This window comes from Momordica charantia (assembly GCF_013281855.1).
Source record: "Momordica charantia cultivar OHB3-1 chromosome 6 unlocalized genomic scaffold, Mcharantia_2.0 BLBB01000006.1, whole genome shotgun sequence".
Taxonomy (NCBI): Eukaryota; Viridiplantae; Streptophyta; class Magnoliopsida; order Cucurbitales; family Cucurbitaceae; genus Momordica; species Momordica charantia.
This window is the reverse complement of record NW_028275164.1, coordinates 15,953,159-15,976,398: the sequence shown is the minus strand read 5'-3', so window position 1 is coordinate 15,976,398 and position 23,240 is coordinate 15,953,159. Positions and strand designations below refer to the sequence as shown.

Here is a 23,240-nt window from a genome sequence, read left to right as displayed (position 1 = left end):
TCCTCTGAACACAAGTCAGAAACTCTTTAATCCGTTCTTCTTCTGTTACAACATTTGTAGTACTGTTCTCTTTCTCAAAATCTTCTTTGAACTTCTTGTAAAAGTATTTAACGTGTCCCTTATTGTGGTAGTAAAAATACTCCACTTCCCCATTGGAACTCTCACTACCCTTACTATAACTCTGCTGCTTCCAGAACAAATTATTTGGAAAATATCTATCTCGATCTATCCTTTCTGTGTTGCCAACACTTGTACCGCTTTAATGGGCGAACAGCCCAACCCTTGGAACATACTACAGCCCCAGGTGGTGAAGAGTCGACATCGAGGTGCCAAACCTTCGCGTGAGTCGCCGCCTGTGAAACACCACAAGAATCTCCCAAAACGGATGCCCAAATACTCTCACGACTTCCAATTTTAGGTTCACGGCTACTAAGAACAAAAAGCGTTTTTAAAAACAAAACATAAAACTTAAATGGGCTTTATGTTTTATGGCCCAAACTTTTTTTCATCCCTTTTTCTTTTCAATTTTCTTTTCATTTTTTTTTCCAATTCTCAGCACAACTAAATAAGAAATGGAAATCAATTTCCTTTAACATTATAGGTACTATTTCTTGCATGATCATATGTCCACCTTCTAACGAGAAAGAATAACATACATAATTAGTGGCTTGTGAATCAAATTATTTAGATGGATCTAACATCCTCCACTAATCAATATTTTAAGTACTAGTGAATTATATTTACCTTTTTTTGACCATTTCTTTTCTTCTAGGTATTTTACACAGTTTCTCTTCTAGTGTCCTTGTTGATTGCAATGGAAACACTTTCCTTTTGATGCTTTTTCTATCTTGACTCTCTTTCTTTTTGGATCAGCGTCAGTTGTATTATGCTCCTCACTACTTTTTCTCTCTGACCTTTTTCTTTTCTTCTAGGTATTTTGGACATTTTCTCTTTGAGTGCCCTTCTTCGTTGCAATCAAAACACTCTCCCTTTTGTAGTTTTTTCTACCTTGGTTCTCTTTCCTTTTGGAGTAACTTTTGTTATATTCTGCTCCCTACTTTTTCTCTTCCAATTCTTAGTCTCTGAGTTTGAAGCTATAGACTCAGTTCTCAAGAGCGAAACTGCGCACTTTTAACTTGCTTGAGTTGGCAACATTTGCCTCTTCATTTTTGCCTTTGTTTTTCATCATAGACTCAATGGTTTGCAGTTCATTTAGAAGAATAGGGAGATTACAAGCAATTTTGTTCATGATAGGGAGAGTTTCTTGAACAAAACTAAGTTGGATTCTTCACCATTCGACATTTTCTCTCTATTTTTCCATGTGGTATAGTTTTCACCAGTCAATCTCTCCCCGACCAATATTGAAATCAGGATAGACATTTTTACTGAAATATAAAAGAGTAATATTTGAAAAACTGAAAACATTACCATTAAAATTTTAGCATAAAAATAAACAATGCAAACACCATCCCTTCAAATTTTTAGCATAAAAATCAAATAATTGTGACGGTGTTTATGTTTTGGAGTTTATTGTATTGATAATTTGTCATATGAAATTTATATTTTAAGATTTACTTTTTAATAAATTATGAGACATTATTCAGAAATCAATTTTACTCTAGTTTACTGTACTTTTCTAGCTACTAATTCTTGAAAAAATTCATGGAAAATATCGTGAGAATAAGAAAAAATTCAAGAATGTAGATGAGATATAACACTCCAAAAATAATTATATCGACTTGTTAAGTAGCTATTATTTATTATTAGAATTATTAGAATTGATTTCTAATTGTACAAAATTTTGAAACAGATTGCTTTAAGAAAACTATGGCAAATTTTCTTTTCCGTTGTAGCGACTTTTGCCAGCAAGGTTAACTTTTGTGAGTCCCACATTTTTTGGGATATTGTATTGATGTGATTTAATATTTATTCTAAAATTTTAAGCCTTTTTTAGATAAATGCTTTTTATTTGCAATGGATTTGACCTAGTTCGGAATAATAAAAGATTGAGTACTGGGTTGAGTTTGAGGGTTCGTAAGGGCAACTTGTATAGGAGAAGCAAACACTTTGAAGCTCAAGCCAGTAGGAATTCGACTCTAGATATAAAGTCGAGCTTATATTATGCACCTGATGTCAGGATGACACTCTTTATGACCTTATATATGGTAAGGTTTAATATGGCCTTCTGACCATCAGTTGTGCTGGTAGAAAATTTGTTACTGCATGTTAGCTTGCCGAGTGCACAAGATTGAGGTTTACAAGTTTAACTAAATGGAGTTTATAAGTTTACTTTTTGGTTAAGTATGAAGGTTGGTCCACATAAGCGTTTTCAAATTTTTCAGAGGAAATCTTATTTTCCAAACTTGGCTGTGTGGCACAACTATTTTTATTCTCTGACAATTTAGATCAATTCTCAAATTAATTAAAATAAAAAGGGAAAAAAAATTGCAAGCGTGTATGACGGAAAGGTAAAATATCAATTATAATTAAATGAACTATAAAATAAGAAAATGGAATTTCAAAACAAATAAATTAAATTATTTTATTTGCATTCTATTCCTTCGTTGGAGGTTTAAGACACGTCAACATAAAGATTCTTGTAGAGGACATGTCATATATTTTTAATAATATATATAAAATCATACGAACTCAAAACTAAACAACTTTCTTTAAGAAAAAACTAAACAATTTTCTGATTTGGACGAAACCAGCCTCACTCTCCGCCGGTCATTTATTCAAATAGAAACTATATATATAAATTTAAGCAATTAAATTTGAGTTAATTCTCAGTATCAATTTAACTCAACAATAATTATCACTTGTCTCTAATCAAGAGGTCCTGAATTCTAATTCCCACCCCATTTATGCTTAAAAAGAAAAATTGAGCTAATTAAATTTGTAACCATAGTTAAGATATTTTCAATGATTAGAGGGATAACAAAGGGCTATAGGTTTGATAAACCAAGGTGGTTAATTATAAGCTGTTGGAAATAAATTAATTATAAATTTTAATATCTAATTTCTATTGATAACTTGTCTTCAAAAAAAAAAAAATTCTATTTATAACTGGAGTCTACCTCCTCAACAAGAAATAATTTAATTTTAAGAAAATGATAATGAAAGTGACAGTGGAAACACACATAAACTATAATATAAATAGGATTCAACCAGTTTAGACCTTAACAAGTTTCAAATTTGTTAAATGGCTCTAAAATTTAAATCTACCGCCCAACTAAAACTTCTGTAAGAAAAAAAAATCATTATTTAGTCTCTACTTTTTACATGCTCGCTATGGGTACACGAGTTATTTTCATTTACTGAATAGATCTTAAAATCATTTTTTGAAATAACAATATTATTATTGAATTAAAATCGTCTTTTGAAATAACAATACTATTATTGATAAAATTCAAGAACGAGATTGTTCAACTAAACAAGAAATGGAAATCAATTTCCTTTGGTATTATAGGCACTATCTCTTGTATGGTCATTTGTCCACCTTGTAGTTGCTCGTGTGAATCACTTTCCTGAAAAGAAGAACATACATCATTAGTGGATTGGGAATCAAATTATCTAGATGGGCCTAACATACTCCACTAATCAATATTTCAACTGCCACTAAATCATATTTACCTTCTTTTGACTTTTTCTTTTCTTCTAAGTATTTTGCACAGTTTCTCTTCCAGTGTCCTTGCTCGTTACAGTGAAAACATTTTCCTTTTGATGCTTTTTCTACCTTGACTCTCTTTTTTGGATCAACTTTAGTTGTATTATGCTCCTCGCTATTTTTTCTCTCTGACTTTTTCTTTTCTTCTAGGTATTTTGGACAGTTTCTCTTCGAGTGCCCTTCCTCGTTGCAACGAAAACACTCTCCTTTTACAGTTTTTTCTATCTTGATTCTCTTTTGTTTTGGAGCAACTTCAGTTGTATTTTGCTCCTTACTACTTTTCCTCTTCCAATTGTTAGTCTCTGAGTTTGAAGCTACAGACTCAGTTCTCAAGATTGAAAGTGCGCACTTTAACTTGCTTGAGTTGGCTGCTTCATCATTTTTGCCTTTGTTTTTCATCATAGACTCAATGACTTGTAGTTCATTTAGAAGAGTAGGGAGATTACAAGCAATTTTGTTCATGATAGGGAGAGTTTCTTGAACAAAACTAACTTGGTTGGATTTTTCACCGTTCGACATTTCCTCTCTATTTTTCCATGTGGTATAGTTTTCACCCGTCAATCTCTCCCCGACCAATATTGAAATTAGGGTAGACATTTTTACTGAAATATAAAAGAGTAATATTTGAAAAAGTGAAAAAATTACCATTAAAATTTTAGCAGAAAAATAAACAATGCAAACACCATCCGTTCCAATTTTTAGCATAAAAATCAAATAATTTGATAAAATAACTATATAAATTATTTTAATGTTATGGTACTAGCCTCTACTTAATTGAGACAATCTCAATCATTGTGTTTCCTTTCGGTCAGCTTAAATACAACTCTTCTATAGCTAGTCAATTATTATTCAAGTTAATTAATTTAGGATTGGCTTGGAATGATATTAAAAATTTATTCATCATCTCAATTTATAATCCAATTCTAAAACCTTTTCAAACTATGAATAAAAGATTATCCAAAATTTTTCAAAACAAAATTATATCTTATTAGAAATATAGAAAGGTAGTTTATAACTCAATTCAAATTTTGAAATAAGTTATCTATATTTGATTTGTTTAATCATATTAAAAAATAATTTTTATCTCTATTATTTATACCCTTTAATTCTGATTTAAAAAATCCTAGACTTAATTTCTCTAATCCTATTTAAATTATTTATATTGATTTGTTTAATCATATTAAAAAATAATTTGTATCACTATTAAAATTTTATACCCTTTAATTTTGAATTAAAAATCCTACACTTAATTTCTCTAATCCCATTTAGATAATAAAACGAATCATCAACTCAATTCAAAATTTTAACCATTTTAGCGTTTGAAATAAACAATTTTTTTTAATCAAGAATCATATCATCTATTATTTCAGATATAACAATTATATTTAAAATAATAATGCATGATATCATATATGCATAATTTAAGTCTAAACAACATACATACTTTATATTCAAATATAATAGAAAAAAATCAACATGCATATTTAAATAATTTAAGCAAAATAGTTTCACATATCCTAAAAATTAAAGACTTCAAATTCAAAATTATAAAACTTTAATCTTCAAAACATGTACATTGAGTGAGTTGTATTTCTATGATTGCTAGACGACTTCGCCGGCGAGATTAGAAAAATTCTTTCGATTAAAAGAAATTTGAAAAAGAGAATTATCATAAAACCCTAACAATTTCGAGTTTCCTAATTGATCATTTCAAAACAATAAAAACTAATGCCTAAATATATTTATAAATAAAATTAAGAAAACTACCTTTGCGATTTCCTGGCTAAGAACAATGGATCAGTATTGGTGAAAGAAATAAACTATTGAGAGAATTTCTTCGAATGTGTGAGTTTGGATTAACTCAATGATATTTATAGAAAATTTTAGCCAAATTGTCATAAAAGATTGTAGAACCATAAATTTTGGGTCAATCATAAACGACCACGTCATTATCTATTTTATTTAGGGTTAATTATATATTAACTCTAAATTAAAATTAAACATAATTTGACAATTAAAATATGTAATTGGGTCATATGAATATTGGGCTTGGAATCGATTTGGTTCACAAACTTGACCAAAAACTCAATTTACCATCAATTAAAGTGGATTAATATTTAAATTTAAATAAATCCATTTAAAGAATTGGGTTTGGCCCAAAATTATCCAAGCCCAATGACCCACTAAAGCCTATGGAAACTTCTATAAATAGAGGGGATCTCATTCATTTTGAGGGGTTTAGAATTTCAGAATGGAGAGAATTCACACCAAGTTGAAGACTCTCTGAAGACTTGAAGATTCGAAGACCAACTTGAAGACTTTGAATACCTGAAGACTTGAAAACTTTCGAAGAACATATAACTTCGATCCAAATTCAAGAACAAGCATCTCAATCTTCATATCAAGTTCGAGAGAAAGAATCAGAGGATAAAAGATTAGAGATTGAATCCACTATACAACACATACTACAAATATAAAAGTTCAACTCCACGAAATATAATTTCTCCGGAAAATTTCGTGTGAACAAATTGGCACGCCCGGTGGGACCATCTCTACCTCTCATCTCCTTCTAAGACCCAAACTTCTCTCAAGAAAAAGAAAGAAGAAACAATGAATGTTGGGATTTTCTCTACCTTTAAAAAGATTAGAGACTCATGCAAGCGCACACGGTCACAAGTAATACTCGGAAGTAATCCAAGGTCGAATCCTCAGGGACTTGTTGCTTTTCAAAATCAAGTAATGCAGTGAAATGGTTCAAATATGCAATTGTGATTTAGGAAGAAAATAATGGTGAAATGTTGTTGTTTGGGGTTTTAACTATCAAGCAATTTAATGAAACTCAACCTCCTTATCTCCTACCTTAGTTTTGATGCAAAACATGGAAAACACACTATGTTGGAAAAATGCACCAGACGCAATTCCTGACTTTTCTTGGGATTTGAGTTCTACTCTTTCATTACCGCTTTTGGTTGCTGCAGAGGCTAAGGTAACCTACAATCATATTCCTATGTGTGATTACAATCCTAGAGAATATCTACCAACTCATTTGCATTATGGGTCAAAGGGCCTATGCCTAAGACCATGTTTTATGCGCTTGTTCCTAAGTCACATCCCATATTGGTTTCCTATTATTTTACCTAACTTACCTTTCCCAAGGTCGGGCTTTGGTGTATAAATCACGTTCCCACTGGCCAAATGGAAAAAAGACGTAAAGAGAAGTTTTTAGAAACCAACCCAAAAAAGTGCTAGGCGCAATCTGGCCAAAATCCCAAGCGTGTTGAAAATCAAATCATTTGACTAAGGCATTCCACAAGGAGGTTGATAACTAATTTAGAACATAATTAAATGAAAGTAAATGCACGAAAACATAAATAAAGTATTTTTCATTGAATTTAAATGAATAAATAAGCCGTACAAGGAGTTCTAGCTTAACCCTCTTCTCTCTCGAGCGTGAGGGGAGTTGAAACTCGCTAAAGAACTTTAAAAGAACAGAATGAACAAAAAACGGAAATAAGAACTCGAATTAAAAGCACTACGAAAGGTAAAAGCGTGAAAAACGAAGAAATGAACAACTAGAACATGAACATAAACCCTAAAAACGTGTTCTACAACTAGAGAGCATCTAAAAGAAGATGAAATGAAGCTTGGAAGGGATGATTTGCTGAGGGATGGATGACTTCCTTTTATAGCACCATAGGTTGGTTGAAACTCCCCTCCATTTCTGGTGGAAAAGGGTTGAGATTCACCTAACCACCTCACTTGGACTTGGACTCACGGTTTTGAACATGTGGGAAATGTTATTTCTTGCCCTTCATTAATCAAAACGTGCGTTTTGACAAATTGCCCTTCAAAAATGCGCCAGACGCAATTCTGTAAAAGACAGAATTCTGTTATTTTCTTCCAACTTTGACCGCATTTATCTCATATTTTTCCTAAAGTACCATAGTTTGACTTTTATGCATAAATAATCTATGTATGTTCTACTTTAAGAATATGTCGTCCTTTTTGGCAAATAATAATGGAAAATGGGTCAAAAACGTGGTCAAATAGGGCTACCGACACTTGTTTCTACAGTAAAAAGTCAACCCTAACACATCTAAGAAAACTTCTGTAAAAAGTACTTCTACTTCAAGCAACACCTCTTACACAGGACCGATCACCCGTAGCCGTTCAAAAGAAATCCGGTCAGGAGAAGATCAAACACCTCCAGTTGTTACTAAGAAAATACTGCAGCAGATAAAGAAACCTACTCAAGTTGGGGTCGTTATCAAGGAGAATCCTTTGTTCATCGAGTCTACTCCTTCTCTGTTAAGTTCGAGAAAATTCCAGAAATCGATGTGATGTCTGTTATGATGGCTGATGCAAGCAGCACGGAAGAAAGGATGGCTGAAATGGAAAGGAAACTTGCTGCGCTGATGAAGACGGTGGAAGAAAAGGACTATGAAATCGCTTCCCTGAAGAATCAGATTGAAAATAAAGATGTTGCTGAGTCGAGTCAAACCCCTGCTCTCAAGATAAATGACAAGGGAAAGACTATCGCTCAAGAAAATCAATCGCAGTATTCCACTTCGATCGCTTCGCTATCTGTTCAGCAGCTCCAAGATATGATCACAAACATGATCAGAGCGCAATACTAAGAGGATTAATGATCTGAGAATGCCTGCTAGATACCAACCTCCAAAGTTCCAGCATTTCGATGGAAAGGGCAATCCCAAGTAACATATTGCTCACTTCGTCGAAACATGTGAGAATGCTGGCACAAGAGGTGATTAAATGGTCAAGCAGTTCGTCCGAACGTTGAAGGGAAATGCCTTTGACTGGTATACTGATCTCGAACCTGAAATAATCAAGAGTTGGGAACAGCTTGAAAGAGAATTCTTAAATCGCTTTTACAGCACAAGGAGAACCGTCAGTATGATGGAGCTCACCAGTTGCAAACAAAGAAAAGATGAACGGGTTGTTGAATATATCAACCGGTGGAGAGCTCTAAGTCTTGACTGCAAGGACAAACTCACGGAAGTATCTACTGTGGAAATGTGCACTCAAGGCATGAATTGGGGACTTCTTTATATCCTTCAGGGGATAAAACCCCGCACATTTGAAGAACTAGCAACTCGTGCTCATGACATGGAGATAATTATTGCTAGTAGAGGTAATAAAGAGTCTCTAGTCTCAGATGTGAAGAAAGAGAAGAAGAAAATGAATAGTACAGAGAAGATCTCCAAGGGTTCTACGAAGGAATCTATGGTCGTTAATACGACCCCTCTCAAATTTTCCTCGAAAGGAAAAGAAAGAAAAGAAGATAGAAAAGCAATAAGATGGAAATGTAAGACGTCGTTCATCTCTGGAAGAAAGACAAGAAAAGGTTTATCCTTTTCCAGATTCTGACCTTGCAGATATGTTAGAGCAACTACTGGAAAAGGGACTCATAGAACTCCCTGAATGCAAACGACCCGAACAAATGGGAAAAACAAATGATCCCAACTATTGTGTATATCATCGAGTCGTTAGTCATCCAATAGAAAAATGCTTCGTTTTGAAAGAACGAATCTTGAAGCTCGCTCGAGAAAAGAAGATTGAGCTGGATCTTGATGAAGTGCCCCAAACAAATCATGCTGCGATAATCCCAAGTTCTGGCAGCCAGTTGTCCACAATCTCATTTCATGACGACGAAGTGGTTTGGATCCAATTTGGGACCCTCGAACCTATGGCCATTTCATCCTAACATACGACTCATAGGAAGAACTCCCAAGAAAAAGACGAATTTACAGAGGATAGAGAAGGAGAATGAACTCTTGTAACTCGTCGGGAGAAGCAAAAACAAAATTGCGTCAAGAAAAGGTCTCGCCTATATCGAGACCACAAAAGAAGAAGCAGAACTCAGAAGAAAAAGAGAAATAAAAGTTTGAGGAAACCTAAGCTAGCCTCTCAAGCAAACACATGTCCTTCATGTTGTACGTCTATTGGCTTCACAAATGAAGATTTGTTGCTTGGGTCAAAACCCCATAACAAACCGTTATTTGTCTCAGGATATATTTGGGAACAAAAGGTCGACCGAATTCTTATTGATGATGGCTCAGCTGTCAATATAATGCCTAAGTCAACCATGAAGCACCTAGGCATTTCGATGGAAGAGTTATCAAATAGTAAACTGGCGATCCAAGGCTTCAATCAAGGTGGTTAGCGAGCAATTGGCATGATCCATTTTGAACTCAGCATTTGGGACTTAAAGGCTAACACTCTATTCCATGTCATAGATTCCAGGACCACCTACAAGTTATTATTAGGACGCCCTTGGATTCATGGAAATGGAGTAATAACGTCCACACTGCATCAATGTTTAAAATTTTATCAAGATGACATTAAGAAAATTGAAGCTGATATGAACCTGTTCTCAGAGGCTGAGTCACATTTTGCATATGCGAAATTCTATATGAAGACTGAGGTTATAGGGGAAACTATACCGACAGAAATCCCCTTGATCAAGAGCTGTGATAAACCTAAGTCGGAACAACTGGAAGATTCTTCAGCCAAAAGATTAATCAAAGAAGTAAATACTTCTAATGTCCAAAAGAATGAAACATCTACTAGTGCCATAAAGTTATGGGCTTCGAAGGTTGCGAAAGCGTCAAGTGCTCCTATCTTTTACTATGTCTCTTTATCTCGACGAAAGAAGGGTGAATCACCATTTACGGAATGCTCGGGAAAACTAAAGATCAGTGATGTAGAAATCTTGAAAGAGAACTTCACCACTCCTCTTACAAAGATAACAAAGCAAGACACTAAAAAGCCCGAGGACGACCAGATAAAAGTGATCTTGCCTGAGAAGTGAACGAATGATGGATTTGACTAAAAAACATATAAGCTTTTGGCAAAAGCAGGCTATGATTTTACAGCTCATATTGAGTTTAAAAGCCTAAGGATCTTCGATGAAATACCCAAACTTTCTTCAACCCAGAAGAAGTTGCAAAAAGAGGGTTATGCATACCTACCTCAAGAGTAGGCCTTGGATATAAATCACCAGAGCCTGTTCGCATTACCAGGAAAGGGAAAGCAAAGGTCGTAGACACGAACCATATTACGATAGAAGAAGTTGACGACCTTGAAAAAAATAAAGAAAGTGTTAACCAAAGGGTTTCTGCGTTAGATCGCATCAAACCGCCAGTTGCACGCTCTTTGATCTTCGAAAGATTAGGTGCCGGTACCGCAGAAGAATAAGCTTTATATCCAGCTTCTAGTTCTACGCGCACTTCGGCTTTTCAGAGGTTAAGCACGGCCACAAGAGAAGAAGGAAGCTCACGTGTACCTATTTCTTCTAAACGACCTTCAGTTTTCCGAAGACTAAGCTTTACACCAGCGAAAAATATGGACAAATATTCTGCGTCAGTTTTCGAACGCCTGAGACATGAAGGGACAGGAGAAGCTTCAAAAAAGAGGCAACTTACTGAGATGAAAGGTGATAAAGAAATTTGTAGTAGTGTTCCCTGCAGAATGAGAAGAAGGACTCGTATTTTTGTAAGTACGGAGGGCTCTTTGAAGGTGAAGCCGCATACTATCATCCTAACGAAACCGGTGGATGAGAGTGAAGAATACGAGGAAGATAAGGCCGAATGTTGCCATGTTACTGTTGAAGAGGCCTCAGACACTGAAACATCTGAAGAAGATGTCGAAGAAGCCCCATCGTCATTGGAAGATGGCAACCAGCCAACAGTTGACGAACTTAAGGAAGTAAATCTTGGCACGATAGAAGATCCGTGTCCAACCTTCATAAGTGCGTCACTTACTCGTGATGAAGAAAGTAAATATATGAACCTACTCACCACATAAATAGATATTTTTGCTTGGTCATACAAAGAAATGTCAGGACTTGATCCAAAAGTGGCAGTCCATCACCTTGCAATTAAACAAGGATATCGGCCAGTGAAACAAGCACAACGTCGATTTCGACCAGAACTTATACCTCAAATCGACGTTGAGGTCAATAAATTGGTAGAGGCGGGTTTCATCCGTGAAGTGAAATAGCCAACATGGATAGCAAACATTGTTCCTGTGAGAAAGAAGAATGACCTGCTTCGTGTGTGCGTTGATTTTCGTGATTTAAACAATGCATGCCCCAAGGATGATTTTCCATTACCAATCACCGAAATCATGGTTGATGCTACTACAGGACTTGAATTCTTATCTTTCATGGATGGATCATCAAGATACAACCAAATTCAGATGACACTCGAAAACGAAGAAATGACAGCATTTCGAACTCCGAAAGGGATATATTGTTATAAGGTAATGCCCTTTGGACTAAAAAATGCAGGTGCCACTTATCAGCGCGCCATGCAAAAGGTATTTGATGACATGCTACATAAACATGTTGAATGTTACGTTGACGATCTCGTGGTTAAGTCCAAAAAGCGACAAGATCATCTGGGGGATCTAAAAGTAGTCTTTGATCGCTTGAGAAAGTATCAATTAAAGATGAATCCTCTCAAGTGTGCATTCGGAGTTACCTCGAGAAAGTTCCTTGGTTTCATTGTAAGACATCGGAGAATCGAAATTGATCAGTCAAAGATTGACGCTATTCAAAAAATGCCAACACCTAGGAACTTACATGAGCTGAGAAGCCTTCAGGGTCGTCTGGCCTATATCAGGAGATTCATCTCCAACCTAACTGGCCGATGCCAACCTTTCCAGAGATTGATGAGGAAGGATACAAGTTTCGAGTGGGATCAAACATGTGAAAATGCTTTTGAAAGCATAAAAAAATACTTGCTTAATCCACATGTCTTAGGTGCACCCATAGCAGGAAAGCCGTTGATATTATATATCACGGCGTAAGAAAGATCGCTCGGAATATTGTTGGCGCAAGAAGGAGAAAAAGGGAAAGAACGAGACCTTTATTACTTGAGTATAATCTGTTGGCTTTTTGACCCTTAATCTCTATTAATTAATTTAATTAATTAATGTTTTGATGATAACAAACACACTTAGTATTAATTGGTTTTGGTGTGTAAGAATTATTATTATAGAACATAAATTTATTATGAGTTTCAATAATATTATATGATTTAGTGATAATACATATTTTTTTTATTTGACAATTTTAGTATTTTGAAGTGTCCACAGCATAGAGCTCGAAATAAGGATTCCAACGTCTTTTGAATTACCCAAAATGGAGCTCAAACGAAGAAATTATGGTAGAAGGAAGTCGGAAGGAAAAATACACAAAGTGTATGACGTGGTAGTTGAGTCATTGCAACGGTCATTGAAAAAGCGACATGAGGTGTAATTTGTATTGTTAAAAAAAAGGAAAAATAAATGAAATGAAAAAAAAAAAGAAAGAGAACAAAACAAAGTTACCATTGGTAACTTGTACGAATAAAAAAGAGTCAAATCTTGGCTGACAACCCATTAATTGAAAAAAAAAGAAAGAAAAAAAAAAAGAAAAAAGAAAGATTACCGTTGGAGGGTTTTTTTTAATATATTATTATTATTATTTATTATTATTTTATTCAATTAAATCTCAACCTTTGATTTTCAATCATTAAAGATCTAATCGCCCAAATTCAATTTCGATTTCAAATTTATTTTCAACTTTTCCTCACCTATTTAAACCCCACTCCCTTCAACATTTTACACAATTCATTCTCCCCAATTTTCTCTCCAAATGTCTACATTGTTAATCTCTCTTCAAAGCTTCAATTTTTGTTCTATATTCTTGAGGGAGATTTTTTATTTGAGAGATATTTGAGCTTCCAATTTTATTTCTTTTAGCCAATTTGAGGGCTTTTATTTGTAAGAATTTTTTCTTACAACTTTGTGAGCAAATATTTGTATACCCACTCTTTGAGAGAGTTTGTAAGTTCGTTCTCAAATTTCATATCCTTTGTAAGGGTTGCTCTTAAGCCCTAAAAAGAGCATTTGTAACGGTTTGATCCTGAACCTTGGAAAGGATCGGGTTTCTTCTTCCTCCTGGAAAAGAAGGTTTTATACCGGTTTGACTCCTACCGTGGAAAGAGTCAAAGTTTCTTAATCGAATACCCAAGAGGCGCTTGGGGAGTGGATTAGGCCGGTTGTTGCCGTACCACTATAAAATTTCCGGTGTCATTTTCTCTAACCCTACTCTATTTAATTTTTGCAATTAATTTTCTTTATTACAAATTGCATAAAATTAATTGTTCGAATTTGTTATTCATATTTATGCTCAATGTTTATATTTGAATTATTTGGGTGGTGAAATTAATTAGGGTGTTTGTATTTCTAATTTATTGTTTAATTTGTGACAAAATTAATTGTTCCTAAAAAGTTTACTTATTTGTTTAAATTTGGGCCCACCGTAGTAAAAATTTATAAAGTTTAATTAAACCCTATTCACCCCCCCCTCTAGGGTTGTCATACCGATCCAACAGAATCTTGATCGGAGCTGAGTTAAACTACTCTCCAATTGAGAAGATGTGTCGTTCTCTCTTCTTCGTCGTCGATAAATTAAGGCACTATATACAAGCCTTTATGGTGCATCTAGTTGCTAAGGCTGGTCCAATGAAATATATCTTGTCTAGGCCGATCATTTCGGGCCGTTTGGGAAAATGGGCAATTTTGCTCCAATAGTACGATATTGTTTAGGTACCGCAAAAGGCAATGAAAGGGCAAGCATTGGCGGACTTCCTAGCGAATCATCCAGTCCCATCAGATTGGAAATTGTGCGAGGACTTGCCTGATGAAGAAGTATTCTATGTTGAAATAAAGGAACCTTAAACCATGTACTTTGATGGTGCAGCACGAAGAAATAGAGTGGGGGCAGGTGTTCTCTTTGTCTCACCTGAGAAACATATGTTACCCTATAGCTTCACACTTGGTTAATTGTGTTCAAACAACGCTGCTGAATTTCAAGCGCTCATCATAGGACTTCAAATTGCCATAAAAATCGGAATAACATACATTGAGATCTACAGCGATTCGAAGTTGATAATCAACCAACTTCTGCTGGAGTATGATGTGAAGCACGAAGACCTTAAGCCTTACTTTGTTTATGCGAGACGACTACTGGAGAGGTTTAATGGTGTAACACTAGAGCATGTTCCTCGTTCGGAGAATAAAAAGGTAGATGCCCTAGCAAATTTGGCTACTGCTCTTACGGTTTCAGAAGATGAGACGTTGCACATTTCACTCTGCCAAAAATGGGTCACCCCACCAATCGAAAGTGAGCATCAAGAAGCAAATGCTATATCAGTTTGCATCATTGAAGAAGAAGATTGGCGACAATCCATTATAGATTATCTTCAACATAGAAAGCTTCCAGTAGATCTCCGACATAAGACTGAAATACGTAGAAGAGCTGCTCGATTTATCTACTACAAAGATACTCTTTACCGTCGTTCATTGGAAGGCCTCTTCCTTCGATGTTTGGGAAAGGAAGAATCTGCTAAGGCATTAGAAGAAGCACACTCGGGAGTTTGTGGTGCTCACTAATCTGGACCAAAGCTCCATTTCAGATTAAAGAGAATGAGTTATTATTGGCCCACAATGGTTCAAAATTATATGGAATATGCGAAGAAGTGTGAAGCTTGTCAGATTCACACTAATTTCATACATCAGCCACCAGAGCCTCTACACCCCGCTGTAGCTTCGTGGCCATTTAAATCTTGGGGACTTGACCTTGTCGGTCCTATAACGCCCAAATCTTCAGCTGGACATCCCTACATACTCGTAGGGACTGATTATTTTTCAAGGTGGGCTAAAGCGATTGCACTAAAAGAGGCAAAGAAAGAGAACATTGTAAATTTCGTCCGAACTCATATAAGTTTTCGGTACAGAATAACTCAACAAATTGTCATTGACAATGGCAGACAATTCTCCAATAGTCTGATGGACAAACTATGCGAAAAGTTTAGCTTCAAGCAATATAAATCATCCATGTATAATGCTGCAGCGAATGGGTTGACATAAGCATTGAGTAAGACGTTATGCAACTTATTGAAGAAGGTGGTCTCCAAGACAAAAAGAGACTGGCAAGAGAAGATCGGTGAAGTGTTATGGGCTTATCGAACTACTCATCGTACTCCTACAGGAGCTACGCCTTACTCTTTAGTTTATGGTGTAGAAGCTATCCTTCCATTGGAGCGAGAAATTCCATCACTACGAATGACAGTGCTAGAAGGTTTAACCACTGAAGATAATGCAAAATTACGCCTTCAAGAGTTAGAAGCACTTGAAGAAAAGAGAATTGATGCGCAACAAAAATTGGAATGCTATCAAGCTCGAATGACCAAAGCCTTCAATAAAAATGTTCGGCCTCGGTCATTTCAGGTTGGTGATATGGTGTTTGCTGTTTGAAGACCTATCATCACGACGCGTCACACAGGGAATAAGTTCACACCTAAATGGGACGGACCCTACATCATCAAAGAAGTTTACACAAATTGAGCATATAAGATCATTGATAAAGATGGATTGAGAATTGGTCCAATTAACGGCAAATTTCTTAAAAGATTTTATGCGTGAAATGTAAACACTCTTCATCGTAAGAGTCTAAACTATATGATACTCCTGGCCCGCATAAAAGGTGAGCGGCCCCAAAAAAAAAATCTTGTATCTTGAACTACGTTATGACTTGATCCTTTTTTTATTGAAGGGTACGTAGGCAGCTTAAAGAAAACTTTAAGTTCAGTCCAAGTTAAAAAAAAGCAAGGCCACAATGACGCTGAAAGACGCATATGTACAACCTTGCCAAGAGTGAGGATACAATGCTCAACCCTATTAAAGGCTAGCTCTGCAGCAAAGTGGAGGATGATCGTTGGGGGCATAAACCATAAAATTTGGTTTTGTTCCTGATGATAGGTGTCATCCTCAACATTGGATCTGCACATGATTATCGTTGGCGAAGAAGTTGCAGCTGCTTGATCATTGGCGAATATATTGCAAACTTGATAGTTGGCGAAGATATTGCAACCACTTGATCATTGGTTAAGAAAAATTGCAGCCAATTGATCATTAACGAAAAAGGTGCAGTCATTTGATCGTTTGCAAAGAATTTGCAGTCGCTCGATCGTTGGCGAATATATTGTAGCCGCTTGATCGTTGACGAGGAATTTACAGTCACTTGATCGTTCGCGAAGCATTTTCAGCTGCTTGACCATTGACAAATATATTACAAGTTTGATAGATGGTGAAGAAGTTGCAGCCACGTGATGGTTGGCGAAGATGTTGGAAGGTGGCCATAAGAAAGACAGACAAAAATTACCCCTGCTGGTATAGGGACACCTTAACCAATCGAAAAGATGTTAACCTACTCAGCAAAGTAGTCATTGTCGGGCAGATAAAGGTGACGTTGCTGGTATAGGAATACCTTAACTGATCAAAAAGGTGTTAACCTACTCAGCAAATATGTCACTGAAAGTTAGATAACAATGACTATCGTTGGTATAGGAACACCTCAACAAATCAAAAAGGTGTTAACCTACCCAGAAAATATGTCACTTTGAGATAGATAACAATGACTGCTGGTATGAGAACACCTTAACCGATCGAAAAGGTGTTAACCTACTCAGCAAAGATGTCACGCTAAGACAAATGGACGTCAGCATTGCTAGTATAGGGCGTGACTACTGCTGGTATAGGAACACCTTAACCAATCGAAAATGTGTTAACCTACTCAACAAAGATGTCACACTAAGGCAGATGGACGTCAGCATTGCTAGTATAGGGGACGTGACTACTGCTGGCATAGGAACACTTTAACCGATAGAAAAAGTGCTAACCTACTCAGCAAAGATGTCACGATAAGGCAGATGGACGTCAGCATTGCTAGTATAGGGTGTGACTACTGCTGGTATAGGAACACCTTAACCAATCGAAAATGTGTTAACCTACCTAACAAAGATGTCACGCTAAGGCAGATGGACGTCAGCATTGCTAGTATAGGGGGTGTGACTACTGCTGGTATAGGAACACTTTAACCGATTGAAAAGATGTTAACCTACTCATCAAAGATGTCACGCTAAGGCAGATGGACGTCAGCATTGCTAGTATAGGGCGTGACTACTGCTGGTATAGGCAAATTATAAGGTTTATAATTTATGATTGGCCTGCCCAGCAATGACATCACCGAAAGATAAATGAAGTTGACCACCGCCGTTAGGATACAAAGATCACAAATAAATAAGTGGTCGGCTAAAGCAGGAGTGACACCATTATAATGATTGCAGGACTCAACTACTAAATTTTGGACTGGTCTATAGAATCTATCACAAAATTTAAGTGTTGGTATTTATATACAGCAACTTCATCAAATGGGGGCATCATATTTGCAATCAAATAATATGGGCATGTTCAAGTTTCACAAGAAAAAATAAAAAAATAAAAAAATTCGGAGAGAGACTTTCAATTGTAAAGGAAGTTTGATAAAAAAGTTTCAATTAAAAAAAATGAATTTTTGATTAAAAATAAATAAATAAAGAATTGAAAAGTTAGAAAAAATAGAAAATAGAAAAAATAAAAAGGATATCAATCCTCCCTACCATTTAAAAAAAATTTTAATTTAAAAAGAATTTAAAAAAAAATTAAAAAGAATTAAAAAAAATTTGAAAACCCTCCCTGCCATGCGGCAGGGAGGTGTTGAAAAAAAATATAATAGAAAAGATTTTTAAATTATTTTGAAAATCTTTCCTCCTTTGCGGTAGAGAGGTGTTGTTTATTAAAAAGAGAGTAGTTTTGAAAATCCTCCCTGAGTTTTAATATAATAAATAAAGGGTTTTAAAAACTTAAAAAAAATTCTTGAGCTCTAAAAAAAGATAAATCCTTTTGGCAAGTGTTTAATAAGGATTAAAAAATTCACAGAAATAATAAGGATAAATTTCTTACTCTTTGTCGATCGAAATAAGATGAACGAACACAGGATGGTAACCTCAACGAAGAACGTGAATACTAGAAGCCAAGAATTTAAGAGAAAAAAAAGGGAAAGAATTTTGAAGCCAACCTTTTCTTGACTTCTGTTGTGCTTCTACAAATACAGGCTCAATTTATAGGCAAAGATTTGGGGTTCAAACCAGAAGAATAATCCAAATCCCAATTCGAATAGGATTCTTTTTCAAATTATGATTGGAAATCTGATTTGATTCTTAAATTATATTTGACCCAAATCAAATCCCAGCTCAAATATGATTTTCTTTTTCAAATTATGGTTGAATTTTGATTGGATTCTTAAATTTGACTCAAATCAAATCGAAATCTGATGAGATTTTAGCTCAAATCAGCCCCAAATATGATTCTTCATTCAAATTCTAAATTTGATTGGATATTAAATTTAAATCCAAATTTTCAAATTCGTCTCAAATTTGAATTTGAACTATATTCAAACTTTTAATTACCTTGGATAAATTTCATATTTTTCAAATGTGATCAAAAATTCAAATTTGAACCATAATCCAACATTCAATTTAAAGTTGGATAAATTCCAACTTTTCAAATTCATTTCAAATTTGAGTTTGAATTATATTTCCAACTTTTAAGTTACGTTGGATAAATTCCAAAAATTCAAATTTGAACTATAAATCCAGCGTTCAATTTAAAGTTGGATAAATTCCAAATTTTCAAATTCGAATTCATCCCAAATTCGAATTTGAATTGTATTTTGACTTTTAAATTAAATTCAAAGTTAAAAAAAAACTTCTGAAGATAATTTAAATTTCAATGGATAAATTTCAGATGTCTCATTTTAAATTGTGCAAATTTATTGTTAATTGGACTTACAACGATATCTTGGTCCATGATTAATATTTTTTTTTCAAAATTATGACTTAAATTCATGTTTTTTATTGCACAATATTTTCGAAATTCAGCCACAATTATATTTGGCATAAATTTCGAAAAGGGGGCATTTGTAGAAATATAAATTTTGGACCAATCATAAATGGTCACATCATTATCTATTTTATTTAGAGATTAATTATATATTAACCCTAAATTAACATTAAACATAATTTGACAATTAAAATATGTACTTGGGTCATATGAGTATTGGGCTGTGAATCGATTTGGTTCACAAACTTGGCCCAAAACCCAATTTACCATGAATTAAAGTGGATTAATATTTAAATTTAAATAAATCCATTTAAACAATTGGGCTTGGCCCAAAATTATCGAAGCCCAATGGCCCACCAAAGCCTATGGAAACCTCTATAAATAGAGGGGATCTCATTCATTGGGGGTGTTGAAGATTCGAATACCAACTTGAAGACTTTGAATACCTGAAGACTTGAAAACTTTCAAAGAACATATAACTTCGATCCAAATTCAAGAACAAGCATCTCAATATTCACATCAAGTTTGAGAGAAAGAATCAGAGGATAAATATAAAACACAACACATACTACAAATATAAAAGTTCAACACCACGAAATATAATTTCTCCGAAAATTTCATGTGAACAAAGATAATTATCAACTCAATTCAAATTTGGTGTGTTTTTTTTAAAAAAAAAAAAATATAACCAAGTCCAAATCATACTAAAATCGTAAAAGATAACAAACAACTCTAACTTCAAATTTAATATATCTCAAAAAAGAAAAAAAAAAGAGAACAGCCAAATCGAAATCGTAGTGGAAATATAAAAATAATTACCAACTCAATCCAAATTTTATATATCCCAAAAATGGAAAATAGCGAATTTTTATATATAAGAAAATTCAAATTTTATACCATTTAAAATTTAAAATAAATGAATTATCAATGAGGAATCCATCGTATATTATTTCAAATATAAGAATTATATTCAAAATAATAATTAGGTATATACATACACACACGGAGGTGAACCCAAAAGCTATAGTGAGATTTTAATATAAATCTTCTGTTTTGGGATTAAATATAAATGACTTTCTGTAACTTTAAACGTTAAAAGATCATAACATTAAGCAAAATTTTTATTAGAATATTGTACATATCTTAGAAATGAAAGATTTTAAAGTCGAATTTACTAAATTTGGTCTTCAATTTTGGGTTCTTTTTATCTCATATATTAATTTTTTTTAGTACAACATATGGGGTGGGGATCGAACTCACAACCTCATAGTTGGAGATATGTTCGTTACTCTCATATATTAAAATTCATTTAATTTGTAACTGTAATTAAAATTTTTGCAATGATTTAAGTGCCTGTACTTAGAATTATTCTGTTAAGTAAGTTTTTCCCTATAAAAAAAATAGTTCTTAATTTCTCCAAATAAACTCAACTAAATTTGTAATTTGTTTTATGAACCTTTTTTTTATTTTTAACTTATCCCATAAATATACCATCTACCAAATTAATAATGCTTGAAAAATTAAGAGATGTAGTATATGGAACTTATTGTTATTATTATTTTTTTTTATAAAACACGTAGGATGTCGTCTCTCTCGAATACAAGAAATTTGGAATGGAAAATTTGCATAAAACCTAAAACTTATGAGAGTCGTCTATTTGATCTATTAAAAGACACTAAAATCTAATGCATTTTGCAGACTACTTGCATCACTTATATAATAAAATGAATAAAATTCAAAGATCTCTTAGACAGAATTTTGATTTCTAAATAATAATTTAGAAAGCTTTGATTGACAACAAATATTTTAGAACCAAAATTAAGAAAAAGTACATTTGCAACTTCTGTCTAAAGCGATGGACCAGGGTTAGTGTAAGAAAAACTATGGAAAGAATTTATTAGGAGGTGTGTAAACATCGTATTTGGTCCGGTTTATTTTTATTTTTTTTTTATTATTGTATTTTACTTTATTAAGTTTTATTTTAATTAAAAAGTAACATAAGTTTACTTTATCATTAATTTTAAGGTAAAATTTTAATTAAATTTAAAAAATAGATTTTGTTTTAAAATAATTTATTTTATTTTAAATAAAAAGATTTGTTTTTAAAATTAAAATAGATTTTGTTTCCTCTTTTCCCTCGTCAAAACCCACTAAACAACGGGTGTCCTTCCTCCCTTCTTCTCCTCCCTCCTTTGTTTCTCTTCTTTTTGACTCTTCAACAGTTATTTATTTTTTTCATATTTAAGAGATGGAGCACATGCAGGAAAGGGCACACAGTGCACACATACAGAGAGCATAGAGGGTATTGTAGAGGAGTGAGAGTAAAAAAGAAAAATTCAATCTCTTTCCCTCTTCTTCACTACCCAAAGCCCAAACATTTTTTTTGTTTTATTATTCTCTCATCCTCTCTCAAATCCCACGTCTCCCTCTTCTTTTACCTCTTGTATTTTATTATCACCACCGTAGTTTTTATCAATCTCCCTCAACCACTCTGGCGAACGCGAACGGCACGACGAGCACGACCCTGACGCCCTCCAACAACCATCGTCGGCGAATAGATCTGACAATATTCCGATGATGGCAAAGAGTCCGACGACCCATTTTGACATTCACGAGCTCCTGTTACTTTTGACAAAAGAATCTATGTACCCCCTCTTTTAATAATAACAAAAAAAAGTTTCTTTTTAAACAAAAGAAACTAAAATTTTCATTTCAAAGAAAATAAACATTTTTAAAATAAGTTTTAGAAAATAATATAAATTACTTCACACTCAAATTTATTTTAAAATAAAATAAAAAGAGCTTTTTTAATGAAATAAATATAAATTAATTTCATTTAAATAAAATATTTTGCTTTAAAATTTTGGTTAAAATAAGTTGAAAAAAATACGAGTTTTATAAAATAAATCTTGTTTAACAAATTTTTGGATTTTTTAAAATTTCAATTCAAAGTTTAAAAGTTAGTTTTTATTTAAAAGGAAAACTTTTTTAATTAGGTTTACTTTGTGTCAACTTTGTTTTATTTTTTAATTTAAAAAAAAAGTTTTATGCTATTTTAAAAAAGGAGGAGATAAAGTGAGAGTATTTGAAGAAAATATTTTTATTCTAAAAAGATGAGATTTTAAAAAGATAAAATGAGAGTATTTGTTCCTCTTTCTTTTGTTTATGCTTAAAAGGTCATATTGTACAATGACCAATCAAATTGAATATTTCGATACATATAAATGATAAAGTAGTGTTATAATTAGACGTAATTGAATCCTAGGTATGATCTCAAATATCAATAAAGTGTGGACAATATAGATACTATTTTGAAATAAAGGTGTCCATCTCTTCTATAAATCTTTATAAATTGTTTCATAATTAATATTCTTATTATTTTTGTTTTAAAAGTTTAAGCAGAGTTATAAATTTTAAATTTGTTTAACCCTCGAATCTCGAAGACACGTCATTCCATCAATTTAATTACTGGGGAGAATATCAGAGGGGAAGTTGTCCGAGCACGAGGTCGGATCATAACTGAGTTGAACACTCAACCGAGTTGGACGTCAAGTCGAACGGTTTACCCCACTATTTGCGTCGCGACAGTCTAACCGCTCCCCCACTCAACACGCAGGTTTCCTATTTTTACGGAGTGGGAATCCTTTAATTCAAATTAGGAGTCAAACTCCTCAACGGTCATTTTCCTTTCTTCATCTATAAATACCATGAGACAAATAGAGAAGAGGTATGCAAAAACTAACTGATACACTTTTCTATTATTTACTTGGCACAAAGACTA

General features: G+C 33.8%; 1 protein-coding gene and 1 pseudogene across 1 annotated transcript; both read left to right on the top strand.

Moving 5' to 3' along the window:
- The first annotated feature begins 262 nt into the window (after positions 1-262).
- LOC148210779 (uncharacterized) lies at positions 263-15,130 on the top strand (annotated as a pseudogene).
- Positions 15,131-15,184: 54 nt separating this feature from the next.
- LOC148210778 (uncharacterized) lies at positions 15,185-15,994 on the top strand. The gene is made up of 2 exons (XM_088125186.1): positions 15,185-15,436; positions 15,644-15,994. Exons 1-2 carry the CDS (start codon positions 15,185-15,187, stop codon positions 15,992-15,994), a joined length of 603 nt encoding a protein of 200 aa, XP_087981312.1.
- The last annotated feature ends 7,246 nt before the right edge of the window (positions 15,995-23,240 follow it).

Coding starts and splice junctions, on each gene's coding strand:
- LOC148210778 (XM_088125186.1), top strand. CDS start 15,185: ATGGTTCAAAATTATATGGAATATGCGAAGAAGTGTGAAGCTTGTCAG. Junction 15,437..15,643: donor AGGCAAAGAAAGAGAACATT/GTAAATTTCGTC, acceptor TTATTGAAGAAG/GTGGTCTCCAAGACAAAAAG.